The sequence below is a fragment of the Carassius auratus genome, chromosome 41, assembly GCF_003368295.1.
Source record: "Carassius auratus strain Wakin chromosome 41, ASM336829v1, whole genome shotgun sequence".
NCBI lineage: Eukaryota > Metazoa > Chordata > Actinopteri > Cypriniformes > Cyprinidae > Carassius > Carassius auratus.
In genome coordinates, this window is record NC_039283.1 from 13,857,118 (window position 1) to 13,879,030 (window position 21,913).

At 38.2% G+C, this 21,913-nt stretch overlaps 1 protein-coding gene across 2 annotated transcripts in view; it reads left to right on the forward strand.

Moving 5' to 3' along the window:
• The window catches only part of LOC113060133 (C-Jun-amino-terminal kinase-interacting protein 4-like), a 30,173-nt gene that overhangs the window by 6,607 nt on the left and 1,653 nt on the right, over nt 1–21,913 (forward strand). For both annotated transcript variants that reach the window (XM_026228984.1, XM_026228983.1), the window contains 17 exons: nt 2,006–2,063; nt 2,214–2,366; nt 3,079–3,121; nt 3,258–3,385; nt 3,656–3,709; nt 3,803–3,943; nt 6,235–6,361; nt 6,561–6,644; nt 9,167–9,214; nt 10,136–10,277; nt 11,770–11,812; nt 14,127–14,207; nt 14,297–14,364; nt 14,447–14,595; nt 14,685–14,856; nt 21,037–21,150; nt 21,251–21,349. In XM_026228984.1, the coding sequence (XP_026084769.1) occupies nt 2,006–2,063; nt 2,214–2,366; nt 3,079–3,121; nt 3,258–3,385; nt 3,656–3,709; nt 3,803–3,943; nt 6,235–6,361; nt 6,561–6,644; nt 9,167–9,214; nt 10,136–10,277; nt 11,770–11,812; nt 14,127–14,207; nt 14,297–14,364; nt 14,447–14,595; nt 14,685–14,856; nt 21,037–21,150; nt 21,251–21,349 (1,704 nt within the window). The remainder of the gene's footprint in view (nt 1–2,005; nt 2,064–2,213; nt 2,367–3,078; nt 3,122–3,257; nt 3,386–3,655; nt 3,710–3,802; nt 3,944–6,234; nt 6,362–6,560; nt 6,645–9,166; nt 9,215–10,135; nt 10,278–11,769; nt 11,813–14,126; nt 14,208–14,296; nt 14,365–14,446; nt 14,596–14,684; nt 14,857–21,036; nt 21,151–21,250; nt 21,350–21,913) is intronic.

Sequence of the window (21,913 nt, forward strand, 5' to 3'; positions counted from 1 at the left end):
TTTTTTTTCTAACTTGTATAATAAATAGAAAACAGATAGAATAGAAAAAGATTATAGAAGCCAGTGTTGTTGTTGTTGTTTTTTTTAAAGGGTCATATGACGTTGCTAACATTATTTTGTGTATTTGGAGTAATGCAATGTGTATATGTGGTATAAGGATAAAAAAACACATTATTTTCCTCGTAATGTACATTATTGTTGCTCCTCTATGCCCAGCCTTTCTGATACGTATTGATTCTTACAAAGCTCAAAATTCTGATAAACGAGGTGTGCTCTGATTGGCCAGCTATCCAGTGCATTGTGATTGGCCGAATACCTCAAGTGTGTGATGAAAATGCATCCAGTGGGGACATAATTACTCATTATAATGACTTATACTGTCTTTTTATGTTGTGTTGCATATTGCGCCATGTAAACATAAAAACATGTTTGCCTTGTGATCGGAGAAATGACAAACGACATGCGCTACTCTACACTGCTCAAAAATTGCGTTTGATTAGTCAGTGGCAAATTCTTTAAATATAAAAACTAGGGGTGCACAATAAATATCGGCCAATAATTAATGTGCATCTCACCAGTAAAGCCGGTTCTCTAATCAGCTGTAAATTCCATCACGTGCATGATTTCACATAGAGCAGCGTTTACTACACAGTGCTGTTGTTAACTGACAGGCTGTGCAAATCACAATATCTCTTTGGGCTTGAGACTTTAGTCTTTGCAACTTTAGGGATCTTATCTATGCATTAACAACTTTTAACACTCAAAAGAGAAAGGAAAACTTGAAATCGCATCATATGACCCCTTTAAAGAAAACAAACAGTCTAAAAGGAAAAAATATGTTTATATATATATATATAGAATTGGAATAGAGAGTGTTAGTCAAATTAAGATGGAAGAGAAGTGTCTTAAAGAAAGCATTGCAATAGTCCAGCCTGGACAGAACAAGAGCCTGAACAAGGAGTTGTGAAGCATTTTCCAAAAGAAAGGGCCTGATCTTCTTGATGTTGAATAAAGCAAATCTGCAGGACTGGGCAGTTTTAGCAATGTGGTTAAGAAATACAGCTGATCATCAATCATAACTCCAAGGTTTCTGGCTGTTTTTAAATGAGTTATGGTTGATGTGCCACTGGATGGTGAAGTTGTGATGAAACAATAAGTTTGCTGGAACCACAAGCAGGTCTTTTTTGGCAAGGTTGAGTTGAAGGTGATGGTCCGTCATCCAGCAAGAAATGTCTGTTAGACATGCTGAGATGCAAGCAGCTATTGTTGGATCATCAAGATGGAGTGAGAGGTAGAGTTGAGTGTCATCAGCATAGCAGTGATATGAAAAGCCATGTTTCTGAATGACAGAACCTAGTGATGCCATGTAGACAGAGAAGAGAAGTGGTCCAAGAACTGAGCCTTGAGGCACCCTGGTAGTTAGATGTTGTGACTTGGACACCTCACCTCTGAAAGATTTCTTAAAGGACCTATCTGAGAGTTAACACTCAAACCACTGGAGTGCGTTTCCTGAGATGCCCTTTGTCAGTAGGGTTGACAGGAGGATCATGTGGTTAAACGTGTCAAAAACGGTGAACAGATCCAACAAGATAAGTATTGAAGCAGTCTTAGGGCTTCAGCAACTGACAGCAAGGCATTATCGGTTGAACGTCCACTTCTAAAACCAGATTGGTTGCTGTTGAGGAGGTTGTTCTGTGTCAGAAAGGCAGAGACTTGGTTGAACACAGCTCTTTCAAGTGTGTTTGCAATGAAAGGGAGAAGGGAAATCAGTCTTTAGTTCTCTAAAAGTGATGGGTTAAGGGTGGGTTATATGAGCCTGTCTAATAGCTGAGGGGAAAACACCAGTGTTAAGGGATGTGTTTATGATGTTAGTGAGTGCAGGTACAACTGCAGAAGAAATACTCAATATAGTTAAGTTGTTTATAATTAAGTTGTTACTAAATATAGTCTAAATAATGGCTGGCATGTGTGCTTGAATCTTTTTGTATTTTTGTTTTGTTTGCAGATAGCACAGGCCAGTTTGAGCAGACTCTTTCTCAATATGAAGAACTAAAACAAACTCAGTAAGATAGAACACAATTTTATATATAAATCTGTTTATTGTCATTGTTGAGTCTTGAATGAACCTCTGATCATGACATGACACACCATTTAATTTAATCTCTATCCATGGTGTATCCCTCTCTCTGTGCCTGTCTTTGCCTCTGTCTCAGTGAAATGGTGGATACTGCTCGTAAGGCCCTTATATCCCGTGTTGAGGAGCTGACCAGTGAAAGATCTGCCCTGAATATGGAACTTGATTCTTGCCGTGAAACCATCAGCCGACTGGAAGGAAAAACCAAGGAGATGGAGGATGAAATCAAGCGGTAATGTGAATGACAGGTTTTCATGTAAAACCTGGAATTTACTCCAACTTATTTCAGTTACAGCAGTTTACTGAATAATTTACGAAATCGTTTTTATATAGCATTTGAAATAATAGTTTAAAGTCGAACTTGTTTACATAAAATTACACTGCTTAGTATGTTTCTGGAAAAAAGAATGATGAACATTTCAAAGGATTGAGATAAAGAAAAATATTCACATTAGCATTCAAAAGCCTTGGATTGGAGTTGGTATTTAGTCAAAAATTACAGTAAAATTATGAAATATTACAATCGGAGTTGAAGCTGAAAAGCTGAATTCTCAGCAGCCATTAATCTAGTCTTCAATGTCATGTGATTCTTCACAAATCATTCAAGAAGCATTTCATATTATCATGTTGAAAACATTCATGATGATTAATATTTTTGTGGAAACAATGGTACATTTTTTTAATTCTTTGGTGAATAAAAAGTTCAACAGAAACCGCATTTATTTTTAAACAAAAACACTCTGTACCATGATAAATGTCTTTGTTTCCTTGCTGAGTAAAATTATTGATTTATCAACAAAAAAAAAAAAACTAAATGAACTAAAGCTCTTGAATAGTAATTTTAACAGATCAAATTAATAGACAACAGTTTGTGTTTTGTTTGTTTGGTTATATATGTATATGTGTGTGTGTTTTCTTATTAAATAGTTTTTATATTTTAACAGATTACAAAAACAGCTTGAGAAAGTCCAGTCAGAGGACCCTGATGTAAGTCTTTATGAAAGATTTCAGTTGTAAAGCATATTTTCAGAGATGTTTATGAAAAGTACTATTCTGGAAATTCTACTATCCTGTTTCCTAGAAACACTGAAATCCCTGCCTCATTCTCTCTGGTTCTCTCCAGGCTGTGCTACCTACTTCCCTCCGTCGCTTCTCTCGTTCTGAAATGGCCCGGGTGGTCATGGAGAAGAATCAGTACAAAGAGCGGCTGTTCGAACTGCAGGAATCTCTGCGGCATTCTCAGCTTCAGAAGTGTGTTAAACTCCCTCTCCCAAGTCTTTATGTTCATGTTTCTTGTCTGTTTATTTGCTATTATGATATTATGCCAGTAAATAACTTCGCAACAAAATCTCATAGCATTGCGCTAAAAATGAGCACAAACACATTTTTGACCACATTGTGACACATACTCACACCATAGGATTGTGACTTGTGCACAGACCAAATTTTTTTTTATACAGAACAAAAAAAAAAAAAAAAATCTAGTATACACACTGATCAATGTATTCTGTCGTCCTCTAGAGTTATAAAAGAAGAGCAACCGCCTGTGGAAGAGAAGGGTAGTGTCTGGAGCAGGTGAGGTTACTGTGCAACCAGTCTCTAAAAGTACCAGTCTCTAAAAGTCAGTTTGTGGTATTTTCTTCTATTAACCAATTTTTTTCCCTGCAGGTTTAATAATTTTCTAAGTCTGACAAAAGGTCAGTTAGCTCCAGCCACAGCTCCAGCAGTAACCCTCTCTCCAACACCAGCTTCTGTACAAACACCAGTGGTGTCTCCACAGCAATTCTCTACAAAATCACCCCTGACAGAGTGAGTCCTCTTGCTTTAGCAGTTTCAAATATCTGCTAATTGATAGTCTGTCTGCTAATTTTCCTTTGTATTATAGTGTGGGGGATTACTGGTCTCTAAGGGCCATTACATAGTCAATGCATTGGTACGTGTATGCAAGGCTACACATTGCTACGCTTCGGCCGCCATTATGCATCAGTGCGCAGCCACTAGTTTTTGATACGCGACGCACCGATGCACGCAATACTATGAGTTGTCGGTGGGTGCGACATTGCAAGTATTGTACATTAATTCAAGTATATTATGTTTACAGAAGAAGGAGGTTTGAATACAATGGCGGATGAAGGGGAAAAATTATGCAAGCTTATACATATACATCCACATTTATATGATATATCATCGCAATTACAACCCAATAAAATAGTGTTGGAAAATGCCTGGAGAGAGGTTGCAACCGCGATGGGTAATCCTTTAGATAAAGTGAAAACAGACTGGAAAAGTGACAGTGACAAATTCACTAGGGCGCACAAAAAGTGGAAGGTGGCGTGCAGAAGTGGTGAGGGGAAGCTAAGTTTCGACATCCTAAAGTACTGGAAATGTCTCTCCTCGTCCAGGCTTCGAATGTGAAGTAGCAGAGACACAAACTCCCCATTCTAATCTCTTCTTCGATATAATGGCTGATCATACCACTGCCTATCTTTGCGCTGCATTTGTTGCCGCCGATGTAAAATCAGCAACAGAATGCATTCCTCTTCAGTTGCCATTTTGATCTGAATATCATGTGACCCGACTCTAATATCCTTGCATCCACTGTTTGATCTATGAAAGGGAGCAAGTCGCTCGCGTTGACTATATACCCCCTTTCACACTACGATTCGGGCAGATACACGGTAAAGTGTCCCGGCAATTGTTCCCAGGTCGCTAGATTTTGCACTTTCACACTGCCAGTGGTTACCCGGTATATATGCATGCTTTCACACACAACCAGTAAAGATCCCGTAACTACACGTGATATCAGGGTGTGACGTGTAATGTACGAGTCGAAAACGTCAGGCACGTTATACTTTCACTGAAGCTAGCGAACGATCTCGGCATCAGCGCAGAAAGTGAGGAACTAACTGATCTCTGCTTCATTACAGTTTGCACATATGTTTTTGTCACGAACGCTGATCTTCCTTCAAAACAGCTAGTAAAAGAGTCGCGCGATAACGAGCATCATCACTACGACACGGCATTAGATCTGGCTTTTGTTCACACAGCGCTCGTCCTAGGATTGAACCAATCCCGGAATCAATCCCGTGACGGGTTTGCTTTCACACAGAAAGCGACCCGGCAATGTTATGCCAATGTGCCGAGTCCAACGTGCAGTGTGAAAGGGGCTTATGTAACGGCCCTAACTGTGCGTTCACACCGCCGGCGTCGAGAGCATCAAAAATCGCTCTTGTATTTAAAGTGGCCGCAAAGCAAACAAGCTTGTTGATCTCGTGCAGACTAACCCCAAGGAGGGTAACGTTATAAGTTAACCTCATTAAATATTGTTGTGGACGAAATATTAAGATCCTTTACTTAAAATGATTAAATTTCAGACACTTTGGTCCATGTATCACTTTTAATTTATTTTTTATGTCCCTGTACGCAAACAGGGACACATCATAGATTATTGCAAATGCGAAACAGCAATAATCAACCTGTCCTCCATTGTGCTTGGGAACTAATGGTCGGAGCTGCATTCTCTGGAATCCTCTCAAGCGGTGGACTTCTCCATTCCGATTGGTTGCTGCCCAACCACATCATAGCTCATTACCATAAAGTTGCCTTGATTTCAACTCTCCCCGATGCTCTCAACGGGCAAGTCATGACGCGCCGCTCCTCGACGCCAGCTTACATTGAAAAATCGCTTTGACGCTCTTGACGTCGGTGGTATGAACGCACAGTCAGATTCATCAACAAATGTTTTGTGGGTCCTTGACATTTTTTGCGTCTACTATAAGAAAAAGTCTAGTTTGTACTCTTCCTTTTTCATGTTGGTTTTATATATGGTTTTATTTATTTTTATTTATTTGTTATTTGAAACTTTAATTTGAAGTACAATAAATTTTATAGTTTGTAAATATAGTTTATAAATTTGTAAGTTGCTTAAAAAATTGTTGACTTTGATGCACTATAATGTCATTTCCTGTCTTATGCATTTTTTTCCACATGGTAGTTTTTCAACGATAGTGCGTATTAAAAGGACTACTGTATGTATAGCATTGGTTACTTTTGCTTTTCGTTATTACTCTTTGCTCAAATGAATAATTTTATTCTTACAGAAGTTCTCCATCTCTCAGCTTAAGAAAAAGAGAGTTGTACAGGGAGATCCGTACTCATGTGTGGGCTGCTCTGGGTAAAAAACAGTTTAGTGGCTGGAGCATGCCCCTCGCTGTTACAGACATGAAGGTAAACACATCTATATTTTGTTATCTTTAGTAACAGGTAGAGAGCCATCCACACCTCAAAGTGCATCTGAAACATATACCGTCCTAGAGTTCTTATAAACAATATTTACAAATATCTATGACATTTTCACCTTTAATATTGCTTAACTGAAGTCCGCTGAGTGTAATTATAAATCTGTGTGAGTATTTGTGTGGAGCAGGACTCAGGACTCCCTCCTGAGCCCAAAGATGTGCCCGTCCTCATCCAGCTGAGACTGCTGGACCAGAGAGATGCTACAGCGAAGGTGAGAGTTCCTGGCCAGTCATTCCATGTTGTTTTAGTATTTTTTTTATATACTATTGTAGTATATATTATTATTATTTGTAATTTTTATATTTTCATTTTTTATTATTATTATATGTATATTGTTTTTTTTTTCATTTTCAGTAGTTTTTGTTTGTTTTTGTTAATACTTATATCAAGCTATTATTTATTTTAATTTCAATTTATTCTTATTAATTTTAATATTTAAACATTTAAAGGGATAGTTCACCCAACAATGAAAATGTTATATTTATCTGCTTAGCCCCAGGACATCCAAGATGTAGGTGACTTTGTTTCTTCAGCTGAACACAAACAGAGATGTTTAAATCAAAATGTTTCAGTCTGTCAGTCTTATAATGGAGGTGAATGGGAATCACGGCTAAAACATAAAACAAAAAAAAAAAAAAAAAAACGCACACAAACAAAACTAAATTAAACCCTGTGGCTCGTTACGATACATTGATGAGTAAAGACAAAAAACATCAGTCTGTGCAAGAAACTGAACAGCATTTATATAATTTTTTACCTCTGATTCACGCAATGTCCGAACTGTTAGGAAACTCTGCTGAGCACATGCTCTTGAGCGCGGTCTCAGCAGCTTAAGTTAAAACTTAAGTGCATTACCACCTATCTCTCAAATGGACCATTGACACTATCTACAATCTCCGTTAAGAGTGTCACTGGTCCATTTGAGAGATAGATGGCGGTAATGCATATATAAGTCTGCGATCCACAATTAAGCAAGAAGAAGAGTTGTGTGTTTAAGTGATGGGAGTTTTACGAGGATAAATCATTATACAGGTAGTGAGTCAAGTTTAAACTTAACATTAGTGTCACAGTCATTGACAGGAATTTGTTTTTGGTGAGTCATGAAACAAACAACTGTTGGATGTGATCATTACCTTATGTTTGTAAAGTAAGTAGTGAAAGCAGTGTGGAATTAGAAGATATATCAGAAAGGTGGGTATTTGGAAAGGCACAGTGGGATACATTCACAGAGATATGGTAAGAAAATTAAAAAATATATAAAAAAAAGAGCAGGATATAGACATTTTAATGAAAATGTGAGAGAGGCAATAATTAGGGCTGCCAATCAGACAATTATAAGAAAGGGTGGTATTAAAAGACAGAAGTTAGTTCCGTGGTGGAACGATAAGTGCAGTGAAGTAATAAGGAAATGCAATAAGGCTTTGAAGGTATTAAAAAACACTAATAATTTCCAGAATTTCATAGGATGTAAAAGAATGCAAGCAGTGGAAAGACTATTAAAGAAAAGAAAAGAAAATATTGGAAAACATTTTGTGTTTTACAATAGGAAGAAGCACAACAATTAATCAAGTTTGGGAAATGTTAAAGAAAATGGCCGAGTGGAATAAGACGAGATTGGGGACACCCAGTATTGGAAAATGGAGGGGTGGTGTCTAGCAATGATACAGATATAGCAGACATGTTAGCTAAAGCATTGTCTGAGGTTCACAGTTCTGAAAATATATCAGAAGAGGGGGAAAGGGGAAGACAAAAAACAAGTGACGCAAGTTAAGAATTGTTGGAAAGAGAAGAAGAGACGGATGATGTTATTAACTCTCCCTTCACGTTAGGGCAGATGAAAAGGTCCATTAGTAAATCAGGACTTAACTGCTTAACTACCATGTTGGACCATATAAACAGATATAGGTTATTTTACATTTCTATAATAAAATTTGCCAGGAAGGGAAATTACCAGGAATTAAAAAAAAAAACAGTTGTAGTACTCATTGATTCCCATCCACTTACATTATATGACTGACAGACTGCAGCGGTTTGAGTTCAAAAACAAAGTCAACTACATCTTTGATGCCCTGGGGGTAAGCAGATAAACATCAAAAATTTAATTCTGTCATATCTTACTCAACTTGAATTTGTTCTAAACCTGCATGAGTTTCCTTTGAAGAATGTTGGTAACCTAAATTGTGATTGATACCATCAACTGTTTGGTTACCAACCTTCGAAAAGAAACTCATACAGGTTTGGAACAACTTCAGGGTGAGTAAATTTTGATGACAGAATTTTCATTACTTATTTCAGTTAATTCATTAAAATGTCCTAAATATCCTAGATTTTTATTATTATTTATTAGTTCATCTACTATACACTTTTAATTTTAGTTTAGCTTTATTTCAATCACCAATGTTTTTTGATTGTTTTAGGTTTAGTTAACAATAAAAACATTTCACTTCATAAAGTTACTCTTTGTCCCAATTAGAAAAGATTAGAAGGTTAATTCAGGTTAGGATATGGTCAGTAATTCTACTTGTGTTTCAAGTTAAACGTATTATAATAGGTGCTTAATGTCTTACGTTGCCATAATTTCCATTTTACTTTGTTTATTTCCCAAGAGTCTAAGTAACCCGAAGAGGAAGTGATTTTCGTTCCTCTGCTATGCATTTCCACTGATTTTAGCCAGTGGAGATTAAGGTCAGGGATCTAAAAGATGTTGATTAATAAATGTTTAATCTTTCACAGCTCATTTGTGCTACTGCAGTTCCTCCAGAGATATCAGGAGAGCAGACGGTACGTTCAAACAAACCTTCACAATCTTTTACAGCTAATTAACATGTATGGTTCCCACACCATCTGACCAATGCATTTCCATGATTTTTTAAGTCATTTGTGACTACTGGTTATTACAAATAATTTCATACATTTTACACTCATAACAAGCAATTTTTAGCCAATTAAATATTTTAGAGCAAAGCATAACTAGTAGTGGTCGACCGATATATCGGCCGATATTTGGCATTTTTCAAATATCGGCATCATTCGAGGTGGGACCATTATTTTGACAGCGCTGAGCACACATTGCTCACACTCTCCCTCTTGTTTACTGTCCTTGTTAAGAGTTCTGTCTAAGATTAGAAGTCTGTCTAATAATCAGATAAAACGATAAAAAAAAAGGAATGTAGGAATATAATTAATGAATTGGGAATATAAAGGCAAACATACTTTCCCGTTTGCCGTTAGCATTAAGCAAATACTCATTTATATCATTTAAACTTAAATTAAATCTTTGAATAACTAATGAACATTTATTTTCACAAACTTGGCAAACTTAGTCTAATCCAGCTGTGAGATACTGTGAAGTGTGCTTTTTTGTCATCTAAAGTATAAGTATGTTTCTTAAATATTCATTAAAATATAAAATACAAATTATATCGGCTTTATATCGGCTATGGGCCACCCTGTTTTCCAAGATAACGGCATCGGCTGTCAAAAAAACAATATTGGTGGACCACTAATAACTAGAATTAAATGGTACTCACTATAGAAATTTCCTCATATTTTCAGGTTTTCCTTGAATGTGGGAAACTTGTATTACAAAACAGGTTGTTTTCTTGTACTAAAATGTATTTAACCACCACCTTAATCTAATTACCATGTTGCATCATGTCATTCATTACTGTAAACATTTCACACCCCGCCTCCCATCCTCAGTGTTTTGTGTGGGCCATCACTGGACCTGCTTCCAGCAGTGAAGTCATAGTGATTGACCCAGCTCGCTCCAATACCATTCTGGATCAGTTCAACCTTCCACCCACATCCCCTGCATTATGCATCTGTGCTGTGCCCCCTACTGGTCAGTCTGAGCACTGCCGCTTTGTAGAGTTTACACTGGTGTTCTGATGTCAGAGGTGATATGAGTTATAGTAATTAAGTATTATTTTAATGGAATAGGTCACCCAAAAATTTAAATTTCCCCATGATTTACTCCGCCTCGAGCCATCCTATGTGTATATGACTGAAGTTGTAAAACAAACAAAAAAAATGTCCTGGCTCTTCCAAGCTTTATAATGGCAGTGAATGGTGGTTGGGATTTTGAAGCAAAATGAAGTGAATCTGTCCATCATATAAAGCACTTCACACGGCTCTGGGGGATTAATAAAAGCATTTTTAAATGAAGCAATGCATTTGTGTAAGAAAAATATCCATAATTAAAACTCTATAAACTGTAATTTCTAGCTTTCACTAACTGTCTTATGCGTGTTCATGAGAGATCATGGGGTAATATTCATTTTTGGGTGAACTATCCCTTTAAGTATAATTTTATATTTTCTTGAGTATTTCTCAAACTGAATACCTTTTAAAATACTGGTTTACAAGGTATTTCCCACCTGTTTACAAGGTGAGGAAATGCTGCTTTTTACTTCTTGTGGTTTCTGAGTGCAATACCATTCAAAAGTTTGGGGGTGGTAATGTATTTGAAAGAAGTGTCTTATGCTCGCCAAGGCTGCAGTTACATGATAAAAAAAACACAGTAAAACAGTAATATTGTGACATATTATTTCCATTTTTAATAACTACTTTATATTTTAAGATGTAATTTATTCATGTGATGCAAAACTGTATTTTCAGCAGTCAATACTCCAGTCTCCAGTGTCAGATGTCTCAAGAAACAATTATTATTATTTTTATTTTTTTTACAATTGTCAATATGGAAAACTGTTTTTGCTGCTAAATATGATAATAATGAATACAAAACTCAATTTGATCATATTTTCCAGATCATTGTAACTTAAATCGAAAACATACTTGGTCTTACGGTGTTAAACCAATCAAATTATTTTATATAAAGCCAGCAAAATCCATTTTTGTGTAAAATGCACTTGACCACAGCATGGGTCAGTGGACCTCGTGAAGAAACCTCTCATCAATTACTGCAACATAGTATTTGACGATGAATTAATAACTTTAATGCATATATAATTTATATAATTTTGTCAATGAATTTATTTTCATCTTAAAGACATAGAAAATCTGGACAACTGAGAAAACTGATCAAACAATTTTTTTTTTTGAGTTTTACAGTTAAATAAATGTCAAAATCTCCTGTCAAAATAAAATTGCACTTTAGAATGTATTTTAAGTATCTTAGCAAGACCCTTTACCCATAACTTAAAATAGTTAATAGTTTAATGTTTTCTTTATTACATTTAGCTGCATTAGTTTTCATGGCATTTTTCTTCAATTCTAGTAATATTAACTAATCTAGCAGTGGGATTTTCTAAGAGTTACTGAGTGTTAATGTGTTTCACTCAGTTGTGTTTTAACTATATCTCCAACTGTGTTAGGAGAGACTCCGGGAACTGTGTGGATTGGGACCCAGGATGGAGGGTGAGGGCATGTCATTCTTATTCATTTCATCTTACTTTAGTATATGGGCTATTCTACAGAACTGGTCCAAAGTCAGAGTTTAAAACATCTTTAAATTTGTTTTTGTTTTTTCTAAATATTTGTATGCATGCAAATTGTATAATAATCCAAAGTTCACATTTCTATTAATTGTGCAGTTAATTCTAATATTGTATTTTCAGAAGGTTTTGGAATATTTTTCTCTCCCTGAATTTGTCACTACCGAAATACAGTAATAATAATTTAATTAGAAGTTAAGTATTTAGAAGAAGTTATTTATATTGAGTTAAGATTTTGCTCACATATACATTGTGTGTGTGTGTGTGTGTGTGTGTGTGTGTGTGTATATATATATATATATATATATATATATATATATATATATATATATATATATATATATATATATATATATATATCTCCCATATTTTGGTAGTGACTGCACATTTTCGGCAGTGACAGTAATTCTTTGGTAACGACCATATCACGTTGCATACAAAAACACTTGCTAAAACATACTAAAATACTACAAAATTGCATAATGGTGCAAAAATAATGTTCTATTTCCCCCAAATATGAGGAATATGTGTTCCCTTTAGTCCTTACTGAAATTGATGACATGTTTCGGTCATGAAATAATTTCTTATTTCCCCAAATATGAGGAATATGTGTTCCCTTATGACACTACTGAAACTGATGACATGTTTTGGTCGTGACTGTTTCAGTAGTGACAATTTTATGAGATAACACTCCCCAAAAAACCCACAAAGAACTCCACCAAATGTTTTGGTACTGACGATTTTAGCAATCTCAAAGATGCTAATCAGCACATGGTTAGATAGCACAGTTCTGAACAATTGTACACACATAAAAAAAAAAAAAAAATGATATGGAATAACACCCCAAACAAAGTGTGCTTAATTGCTGAAAAAGGGTGGTCGGTTATGACATTCTTTTGAGTTACACAAAGATTTTTCAAAATTTTGAGCACATTAACCTGAAAATGATGGGGTCTATATCTGCTCACCCTGTAGCTATGAGAGAGAGACAAATAAATATTTCCTGATCATAAATGTATGGGTGTAGTAATTTCTGTCTTAGCCAATGGACTAAAACATACACTGTTTCTGTAGTGATGTGAAAAAGCAGGACATTTTTTTTAGATTAAGTTTAAAAAAAGTACACACACACACACACACACACACACACACACACACACACACACACACACACACACACATATATATATATATATATATATATATATATATATATATATATATATATATATATATATATATATATAGTACTTCACTATTTAAAAGTCAAAAATATATTTTTAAGAACAACAATGAAAAAAAAAAAAAATAATATTTCTGTCATTGTCATAAGTTGAACTTTAGGAGTTAGGGTTCAGGACAGCCACCTCCCAATTGAAATTACCTAATAAATTATGATTTTATATACATTAAGCTTACATATATTTTAAATATTATGTGGGTTTCAATGGAGAATAGAAGGATCTTCATAAACATCTAAGATTTGAATACTTAAATGCTTTTGAAAAGTTTATTTATTTATTTATTTTTTATTTTTTTGTGGGACAGCAGTTTGGACCAATTCTTTAGAATGGTTTTAGGTTTTTATCCCTAACGTGAATTATTAAACTTTCATGCATAGTTAAATTTATAGAAATAAATGCCTTTAAACACACAAAACACCTTACTTTGCAAAAATCTTTAGGTCATTATTATTTTCAGTAAAAAAAAAAAAAAGTTATTTCTATGTTTTGCTGTAGTGCATCAGTAGGAAGTATAATTTTACATTTCCAAACGTTCCTTTTTGCCATTAATTGTAATAATAATAGTGAGATTTTCTGATCTCACCATCATCCACTCTGTCTGGAGTAACATGAAGAAACAGAACAAACTGAGAGACTAAATCCAGAAGAACTGGATGCTTCAAGAAACCTTCTTACTAAGCCACAGTACTGTGAAAAGTTTAAGCCACTTGTGTAAAACTGCTGTAAAATTAGGATCACTGAATGAAGTCAACAATTGGAGCAACCACCCTTTTCATTTAAAACCAATTTTGTCCTTGGTACACTTGCAAATGTTTTTTTAGGTAGGTTTCTTCAAAAATCTTGGAGACGTTTCCACAGTAATAATCAGTTAATGGCAAAAAAGAATGTTTGGAAATGTAAACGGACACATTACATCAAAAGATAGAAATCTCTTTATTTATTTATTTATTTTTCTTCACGGGCATATCATCTACTCGTGTTGTCCTCTTGCAGTGTGCTGATTCATTCATCCTCCAGCTCCAGGCGCCGCTGTTTGCAGTCTGTCAGTCTTTCTGAGGGGGTTCACTCTCTGACGTAAGAGTATTTTGATTCACTGCCAGTTTTTCATCTTTGATGTGAATGAAATTCCTGAGGTTTCTGTTGGATTCCTCCTGTATGTAAAGGTATTGTCAGGGTGAGGTGATCGCTGGCTTGGCCAATGGGACCTTTGCATTCTTCACCCATAATTCAGGTGTGTTTGTGGCTTAGTCTGCTTGGGTGTGTTTTTTTTAGAAATGAGTTGTACTTATGGCTTGTAATGATCATTATTCTAGGCATCTGGAATCTCCAGTCTCAAGAGATGCTTTCGCTTGGCACACCACCTTTGCAGCCCATTCGCTGTTGCCTTGTCAAGGATGGCTGTCTTTGGGTGGGATACTGGAATAAAGTTTACATCATCAGTGTGAAAATTCGGAAAGTAGAGGTTGGTCTCGGATTGAAAAGGTGTCAATGATTGTTCATCTCGTGCCTCAGAACCCTCACTCATTCACATTTCTCTTTCTGTCTATTTAGAAATTGTTCACAGTGTCTGAGCGAACTGAGCAGCAGGTGCGTTTTCTGTGCGCAGCAGGAAGTGGCGTTTGGGCTGCTTGCCGTTTGGATCCCATTCTTAGGCTTTTTGATTGGACAACTGGCCGCCCTCTACAGGAAGTAGATTTATCATCCATAGCGACTAAAGCTTTAGGTATTTGAATTGTATTTATTCATTAATATGGGTAATTTATGGAATTTTACATCCATGGGTGTCTATCATTAAAAATAGTTTTTTTCTTCTTGAAAATAAATGAATAAATGTATTAAGCAAGTATGCATTAAAAGTTAATCAAAGTGACAGATGATTATAGGGATGCACCAATATGAATTTTGGCCAAAAATGATAACCGATAATTCTTTATATTTGTTAGTTGATAACTGATATGTTGGCCGACAAATCTAAATCCAAATTTGCATATAATTTTTGAGTTCCTGATTACAAAAGTCTTTAAAATATTTAAAATATTGGCCAAATCTTCTTGTTAGGTTGATAACAATAACAGTAAAAATGATAATTTATCGGGCCAATACTGATATTGTGGCTGATATATTGTGCTTTCCTAGAGGATTTTATTGTATCAGGGTTTCCAAAGGGTCTTAAAAATTCTTAAACTTAGTTGTATCAAATTTAAGGCCGTAAAAAGTCTTAAATTGTACAATAAAGTCTTAATTATGATTTCAGGAGGTCTTAAATTTGGGGACAGAAAGACCAGAATTGCGATATGGCTTAATGCGACGATTAAATTTAAAAAGGTTATGATTTCATTAAATAAACACCAGCGCTGCATGTTTCAGAGTCCGTGTTGCATGGCTTTGTGTTCTGCTGTTACCGGGAAACAGTTCTATTTCTGCCATTCTGAAAGCACCTCCTGCTGGCAGAGAATGAATGTGCATTTTCAATAAGCCTGTTTTATTGGAGTAGGCAGGGTCTCTTAGCTGTCCATCGTGTTCGATGATAACGCTTGCTCCAGGGATAGGGATGGGGGGTGGGGGTTCAGGAACCTTGCCGCTGGTGCCACTTCTCATGGGAGTAAAGTCCGATCCTTGAGCCGCACACTCGACCGCAGATGGAGCAGGGGAAACCAAATACCAGGGGGGTACCAGCCGCCCGTTGGTGTCTCTTGATTCGCCTCATGGATCGTTGGTCTTGGTTGGTTTGGTGTATTTGAGAGACCGCAGCGGCACAGGTGGCCTGCCAGGCTGATTGGTCGAGTGCCAGAGATTCTAGCTTCGTGAGGGGGATGTTTGCCCACTTTAGGAGGTCCCTGGTATAGTCCTTAAAACGATGCTTTTGCCCTCCAGCGGAACGTTTAGCACCCACTAGTTGACTGTAAAGGACTTGGCGGGGCAGGCGATGTTCAGGCATGCGTATGGTGTGCCCTATCCAACGCAGATGTTTTTTGGCCACAGCAGTTTCCATACAGATTGAGTCGGTGTTGCTGAGGATGACTGTATGGGGGATTCAATCTTTCCAGGACAAGCTGAGGATTTTTTGTAAGCAGCGAATATGGAAGGCCTCTAGGTGGATGATGTGCTGGCGGTATGAGGTCCATGACTCTGCCCCATAAAGAAGAGTGGAGAGACATACCGCATTGTAAACAGCAACCTTGGTACTGACCTTCAGGTTACGATTTTCAAAAACCCTGCTGCGTAGGCGTCCAAAAGATGATGAGGCTTTATTTATCCGAGTGTGTATTTCTGTGTCAAGGGAGCTGCTTGAAGACAGAGTGGAGCCGAAGTAGGTGAAGTGGTCCACTGATTTAAGTGGAACACCATTTATATGAAAACTGGGGGGTGTGGGAACGGGGGTGGTGAGATGGAACATGACCTCGGTTTTTTGAGTGTTAACCTGTAGGCCGAAAGATTGGTACAGACTGGATATTGTGTTAAGGGCGTACTGCATAGAGTCTGGGCTGTGGGCTAAGACTGCACACTCATCAGCATACTGAAGCTCACAGATCTAGCGGGTTTTTGTCTTTGTGGGAGCTTGAAGCCGACGAATGTTGAAAAGGCTTCCGTCAAGTCGGTTTTCCACATGGACACCTTCTTCATGTCCCAGGATACGGTGGAAAAGGTCCATGTTTGAAAACCTCTGCAGGGATTCCATCAGGTCCAGCGCTTTTGTTGTTTTTCAGCCCTGAAATTGCTTGCCGGAGTTCTGAGAAAAGTGGTGGAGTGTCCAGGGGCATGGTTGGTGGCAAATCTGGCAGATTATCCAGGATGTGTTGGTCAACAGGGTTGGTGTGGTTGAAGAGATTCTCAAAATGATTTACCCAACGGGCAAGAATCTCGTGGCGGTCCTTGAAGAGCGTAGACCCCTCAGCTGATCGGACTGGAGCAATCACCCGCTTCCTGGGGCCGTACAATGCTTTTATGGCATCGTAAAAGCCTTGAGTGTTATTGCAGTCTGCCAGGTTTTGGATTTCGTGCGCCTTTTTCACCCACCAGATGTTCTCCATAGTCCGAAGGGCTCGCTGGGTTTCTGCTCTTACAGCAGTGAAGGTGGCTTTATGGGTAGGAGATCCAGGGGAGGACAGGAGAACTTTATGGGCTTCATGCTTGGTTTTAAGAAGTGACTGTATCTCAGCTGAGTTGCAGTCAAACCAGTCCTGGTGATGTTTCCTTGATTGGCCAAGCGCCTCTGAAGCAGCGTTATGAATAGCCTGGCGTAGAACTGGCCAATCAGCTGATTCCTCCGGGATCATGTTGAGGTTTTCAGCAAGGAGCCATCGGAGGTTGTCTTTGATGGTGAGGTTGTTCAACGCTGTGCAGTTTAGTTTCTTGTTTGGGGCTCGCCTCGGAACACGAGGTTGAATACTCATGAGTAATTTGGATCTGACCATGAGGTGGTCAGTCCAGCACTCAGCTCCGCGCATAACATGAGTGGTAAGGACATCTCGTCTATCCTTTTGACGGAAAATCACGTAATCCAGGAGATGCCAGTGTTTTGAGCGGGGGTGCTGCCAGGTGGTCTTGAGCCTGTTCTTCATCTGGAAGATGGTGTTAGTGATGACCAGCTGGTGCTCTGCACAGAGAGAGAGGAGTCTGAGCCTGTTGCGGTTCATTTTCCCCACACCATGCTGGCCGATGACTTTACTCCATACCATATGCTCCGTACCCACTCTAGCATTGAAGTCTCCCATGAGTATGATTCTGTCTGTAGCTGGGGTTTTCTGTAGGATGGCATCAAGAGCTCTATAGAAATCCTCTTTGATGTTGTACTCGGCATCAAGAGTTGGAGCATATGCACTGATGAGAGTGGCGAAGCGTTCCTTTGCCAAGGGAATGCGCCATGTCATCAATCTTTCATTGATGCCGATAGGGGTTTCCGGAATGTGCTGCAGCAGTTTAGACTTCACAGCAAAGCCAACTCCATGATTACGACGAATGCCTTCAGGGACCCCCTTCCAGAAGAAGGTGTACCCAGCACCAACCTCTGTCAAGGAGTCCTCCCCATGTAGTCTGGTCTCGCTGAGAGCTGCAATGTCGATATTATATCTTGCAAGCTCCAGGGCCACCAGTGCTGTCCTGCGGTGGGGCCTGTCCGGGGTTTCGACCAGGTCCAGCAGTGTACGAACGTTCCACGAAGCAATGCTTAGCTTATTTTTTTTCACTTTAATTTTTCGACCGCGAGGGGGGGATGCTCCGACGGTTGCGGTTTACCGTCCGGAGTGTGGGGAGCAGACAATTTTTGGACCACCTTTTCCAGGTCCTTCCCCATCACAGGGGTGAGCAGTGTGGGGCTGCTCAGTCGCAGTGGAAGCTGCCGAAAAGACTCGCTGCTCCATCCCGCAGTCCTAGCGACCATCACTCCATTGCCGCCTGTGTGCATAGTTTGGCTAGACACTCCCAGCCACATCCTTGGCCTGTGCCCACCACCATTCCACATCGCCACAGGACTTTTATGGGGGGGGGGGGGGAGCAAGAAGCTTGCGCATAGGTGAGGATTAAGGTTAGGGTGAGGGTGCGCAGACCTAACTCCCACCATCTTCACTCCTGCCAGATGGACCTCCAGTGGCATGAGGGAACCCATGACGACCTTCGTCTGGCAGGAAGTTGCAGGGGGCTGCCGGTGGTCCGGTCAGTTGGACTCCGCCTATGCCTGTCCCCAAGTACAGATTTGTCTTCGGGGTTTACTCTCCTGGCCACTGTACCCTCCCGAGTTAACCCACGTGGCAGGGGGTTTGCCTTCTTCCGCCTTCCCAGCCGTTGTGGTGGTTCTCACACCACCATCTTCCGCCTGCGCCGCTGTTGGGGTCTTTGCTATTTGCCCATAGTTGGGACTATTTACCCATAGCTGGGACAGTGGTTGACGGGCAGCAGGGCATTTCCATTCACTGATGGGCCTGCATGCCACGTCTCTGGGGCCCACTGCTGCTCCGAGATCCCGTACAGCTTAGCCTGGAACCGCAAGGGACCAGTTACCATGTGTGCCACGAGGAGGCGTGAATGAGATCTTGGCAGTGGAGAGGCTATGTACCGGCTGAGGAGGCTTACACACTTGGCTCCTCTTTTCGCCCCTGAAAAAACAAGGGGCTATCCGGTGGCAGCAACTGAAAGCAGAAAGTGGCCAGCAGAACTACAAGACCTTCAAGCACTACTACTCCAATACTGCTGCACTGACGCGTCACACGCCCTGTGTTCAGAACACACACACACGTTTGTTTTTGTGAAAAGTGGGGACATCCCATAGGAGTAATGGTTTTTATACTGTACAAACTGTATATTATATGGCCCTACACCGAACCCTAACCCTAACTGGAAACTTTATGCATTTTTACTTTCTCAAAAAAACTCATTCTGCATGATTTATAAGCGTTTTGAAAAAAAGTCTTCTTGTAATACCTGTGTCATACCCATGTCATTATACCGAGTTGTGACCTGATATTTCACAAAAACAAGGGCACACACACATATATAGGCGCTCTCTCTCTCTCTCTCTCTCTCTCTCTCTCTCTCTCTCTCTCTCTCTCTCTCTCTCTATATATATATATATATATATATATATATATATATATATACATATACACAAATGAGTGTTTATTAGTACATTGATAAATGTAAAATAATATAAATACTAGTTTACAACATCCAGCAGCACAGTGAACTCTTTTGAACAGCTAAATATGGTTAAATGGAGATTGCTGACATCGCCTCACACATTCAAGTTCATGCCAGCTCTTACATTAAAAATAAGAAGAAAAGACTGAAACTGCAGCCTCTGGTATAGAGTGATGGAACTAAGATGTCACTTTGTAGGTAAAGCCTCACAAGCGAGTTAGTGTTTTTTCACTTCCGGCTCCATTATCCCAGAGACAATGGGTATTTTGAATGGGTTTTTGGTTAAATCCCTTAAATAAGGTCTGTGGTTCACACAGGCTCAAGATACTTTCACTTTTTATTCTACAACATAAAACACATCCCTCATGATTTTTTTTAAGCTGTTACATTTCTTAAAAAAGACAGTTGCTAACAAGTTGCTAAATGGGATGGAGACATTAAATGTCGTCACGCCGATTAGTTTATCAATTTACAGTATTTTCTACTTGTAGTATAATTTGTAATACAATTTATTGTAGAATAACCAATTAATAGCTTAAACGAGGCAAAGTGCTTAATGCCACGTTAAATTTTAATCTTTACGGTCACATGCGTTTATGGAGCATAAAGATTGAGGATTTTTGAGAAACAAGGATAAAAAAAAACATTTTGTGTAACTTACCCACCCCAGCAAAGCTGAAATGTGGTATTTTATTCACTAAAATTCGCTGTTATTTAATAGAATAAATGCACTAGGATTTTATTGAATAGTTCTTGGAGACGTATTTTTTATTAAAATACTCATATTAATCAAGGATTTCTTGACTTTTAATGCACCTTTTTTTGAAATGTACAGAAAAACATGCTTTCATATGTCCTTTAGTTTTAATTATTTCAATTAAATGTGAGCTAGTGGATCAATAAGAAAATGCATTATAAAAATCTAAACAGTAAAATGTATGTTAATTAATATAATAATTTATCAATAATAATTGTTTAAATTAATATAATACTACTTTTTGACTCATCCATTCTTTTAAAAATGATTTAAAGGTTGAAATGTGAAGTGTATCTATCATTTTATAAAACCTTTTGTGAAAACTTGTATCTGAACTGTAAATCATGCTTTTCACTGTCACTTCACGGTTTAATATGTTACGATAGACATTGCCCTGTACCCCTCTCATATGGAATTAATTTTATTTTTGCAGGTCTTTTAAAAGGTCTTAAAAATCCTGCAGAAACCGATGTATTGTGTATTTAATGTTTATTTATCGGTCTCATTTGGCAGGCTCTGCGTTCCTGTCTCTCTCTCCTCTTCAGATCACAGCCTTGTCTGTGGCCAGTGAGCGGTTGTGGGTGGGAACAGGAAGTGGTGCAATCTTCTCAGTTCCCCTGTCCCTCAGTGAGTGCTGTAATCCCCGCTAAGAGTAACTATCCTTGAGTGGTTTTGAATCGTGACACTTCTACATTTTTTGGCTCTACATTGTCTTGTTTTTTGGCAGGTTCAGAGTCCCGCTCAATACCATACTGCTCTCTTGCTTCAGCTCAGCTCTGTTACCATGGCCATCGACAAGCAGTTAAATTCATCATTTCTGCTTCAGGTTCAAAACAAATATTGTTTACTTTCAGTAAGAGTAGATGGAAGACCAGGGGTGTATTCCAGAAAGCAGGGTTAACTTACCGTGAACTAAACCCTGAACTCTCGGTTGATTAACCCCAAACCTTGCTTACTCGAGGTATGTGGTTCCACAAACAGTATGTTCCTGGTTAAGACTCAAGACATTCTCAACAGAGCAATGAATCGGCGAGTCACTATAGAAACGGACGCTAAGAAAAAGCGCGCCAAGCTGTTTCTTTCTTCTTCTTTTGTTCATTAGTTGTTTACCTGCTTAGTGCATATCGCCATCTTACTGATGGCTGTGCAATCATTTAATTTTTTTTCCAATCCTTGAGAATGTAAATTGTATTATTTGTTTTATGCTAATTATACATTAAGTCATATCAGATATGTATTTTGATTTAGAATTCAGACATTATAGAAAATACCACTCCATGTGTGAGATATAACATGTAATAAATAAAATATATAAATATATATGTTAAACATTACCTTGTCATATTGTTTTATAATTTATGCATACCTCTTAATACATAATTTATAGATA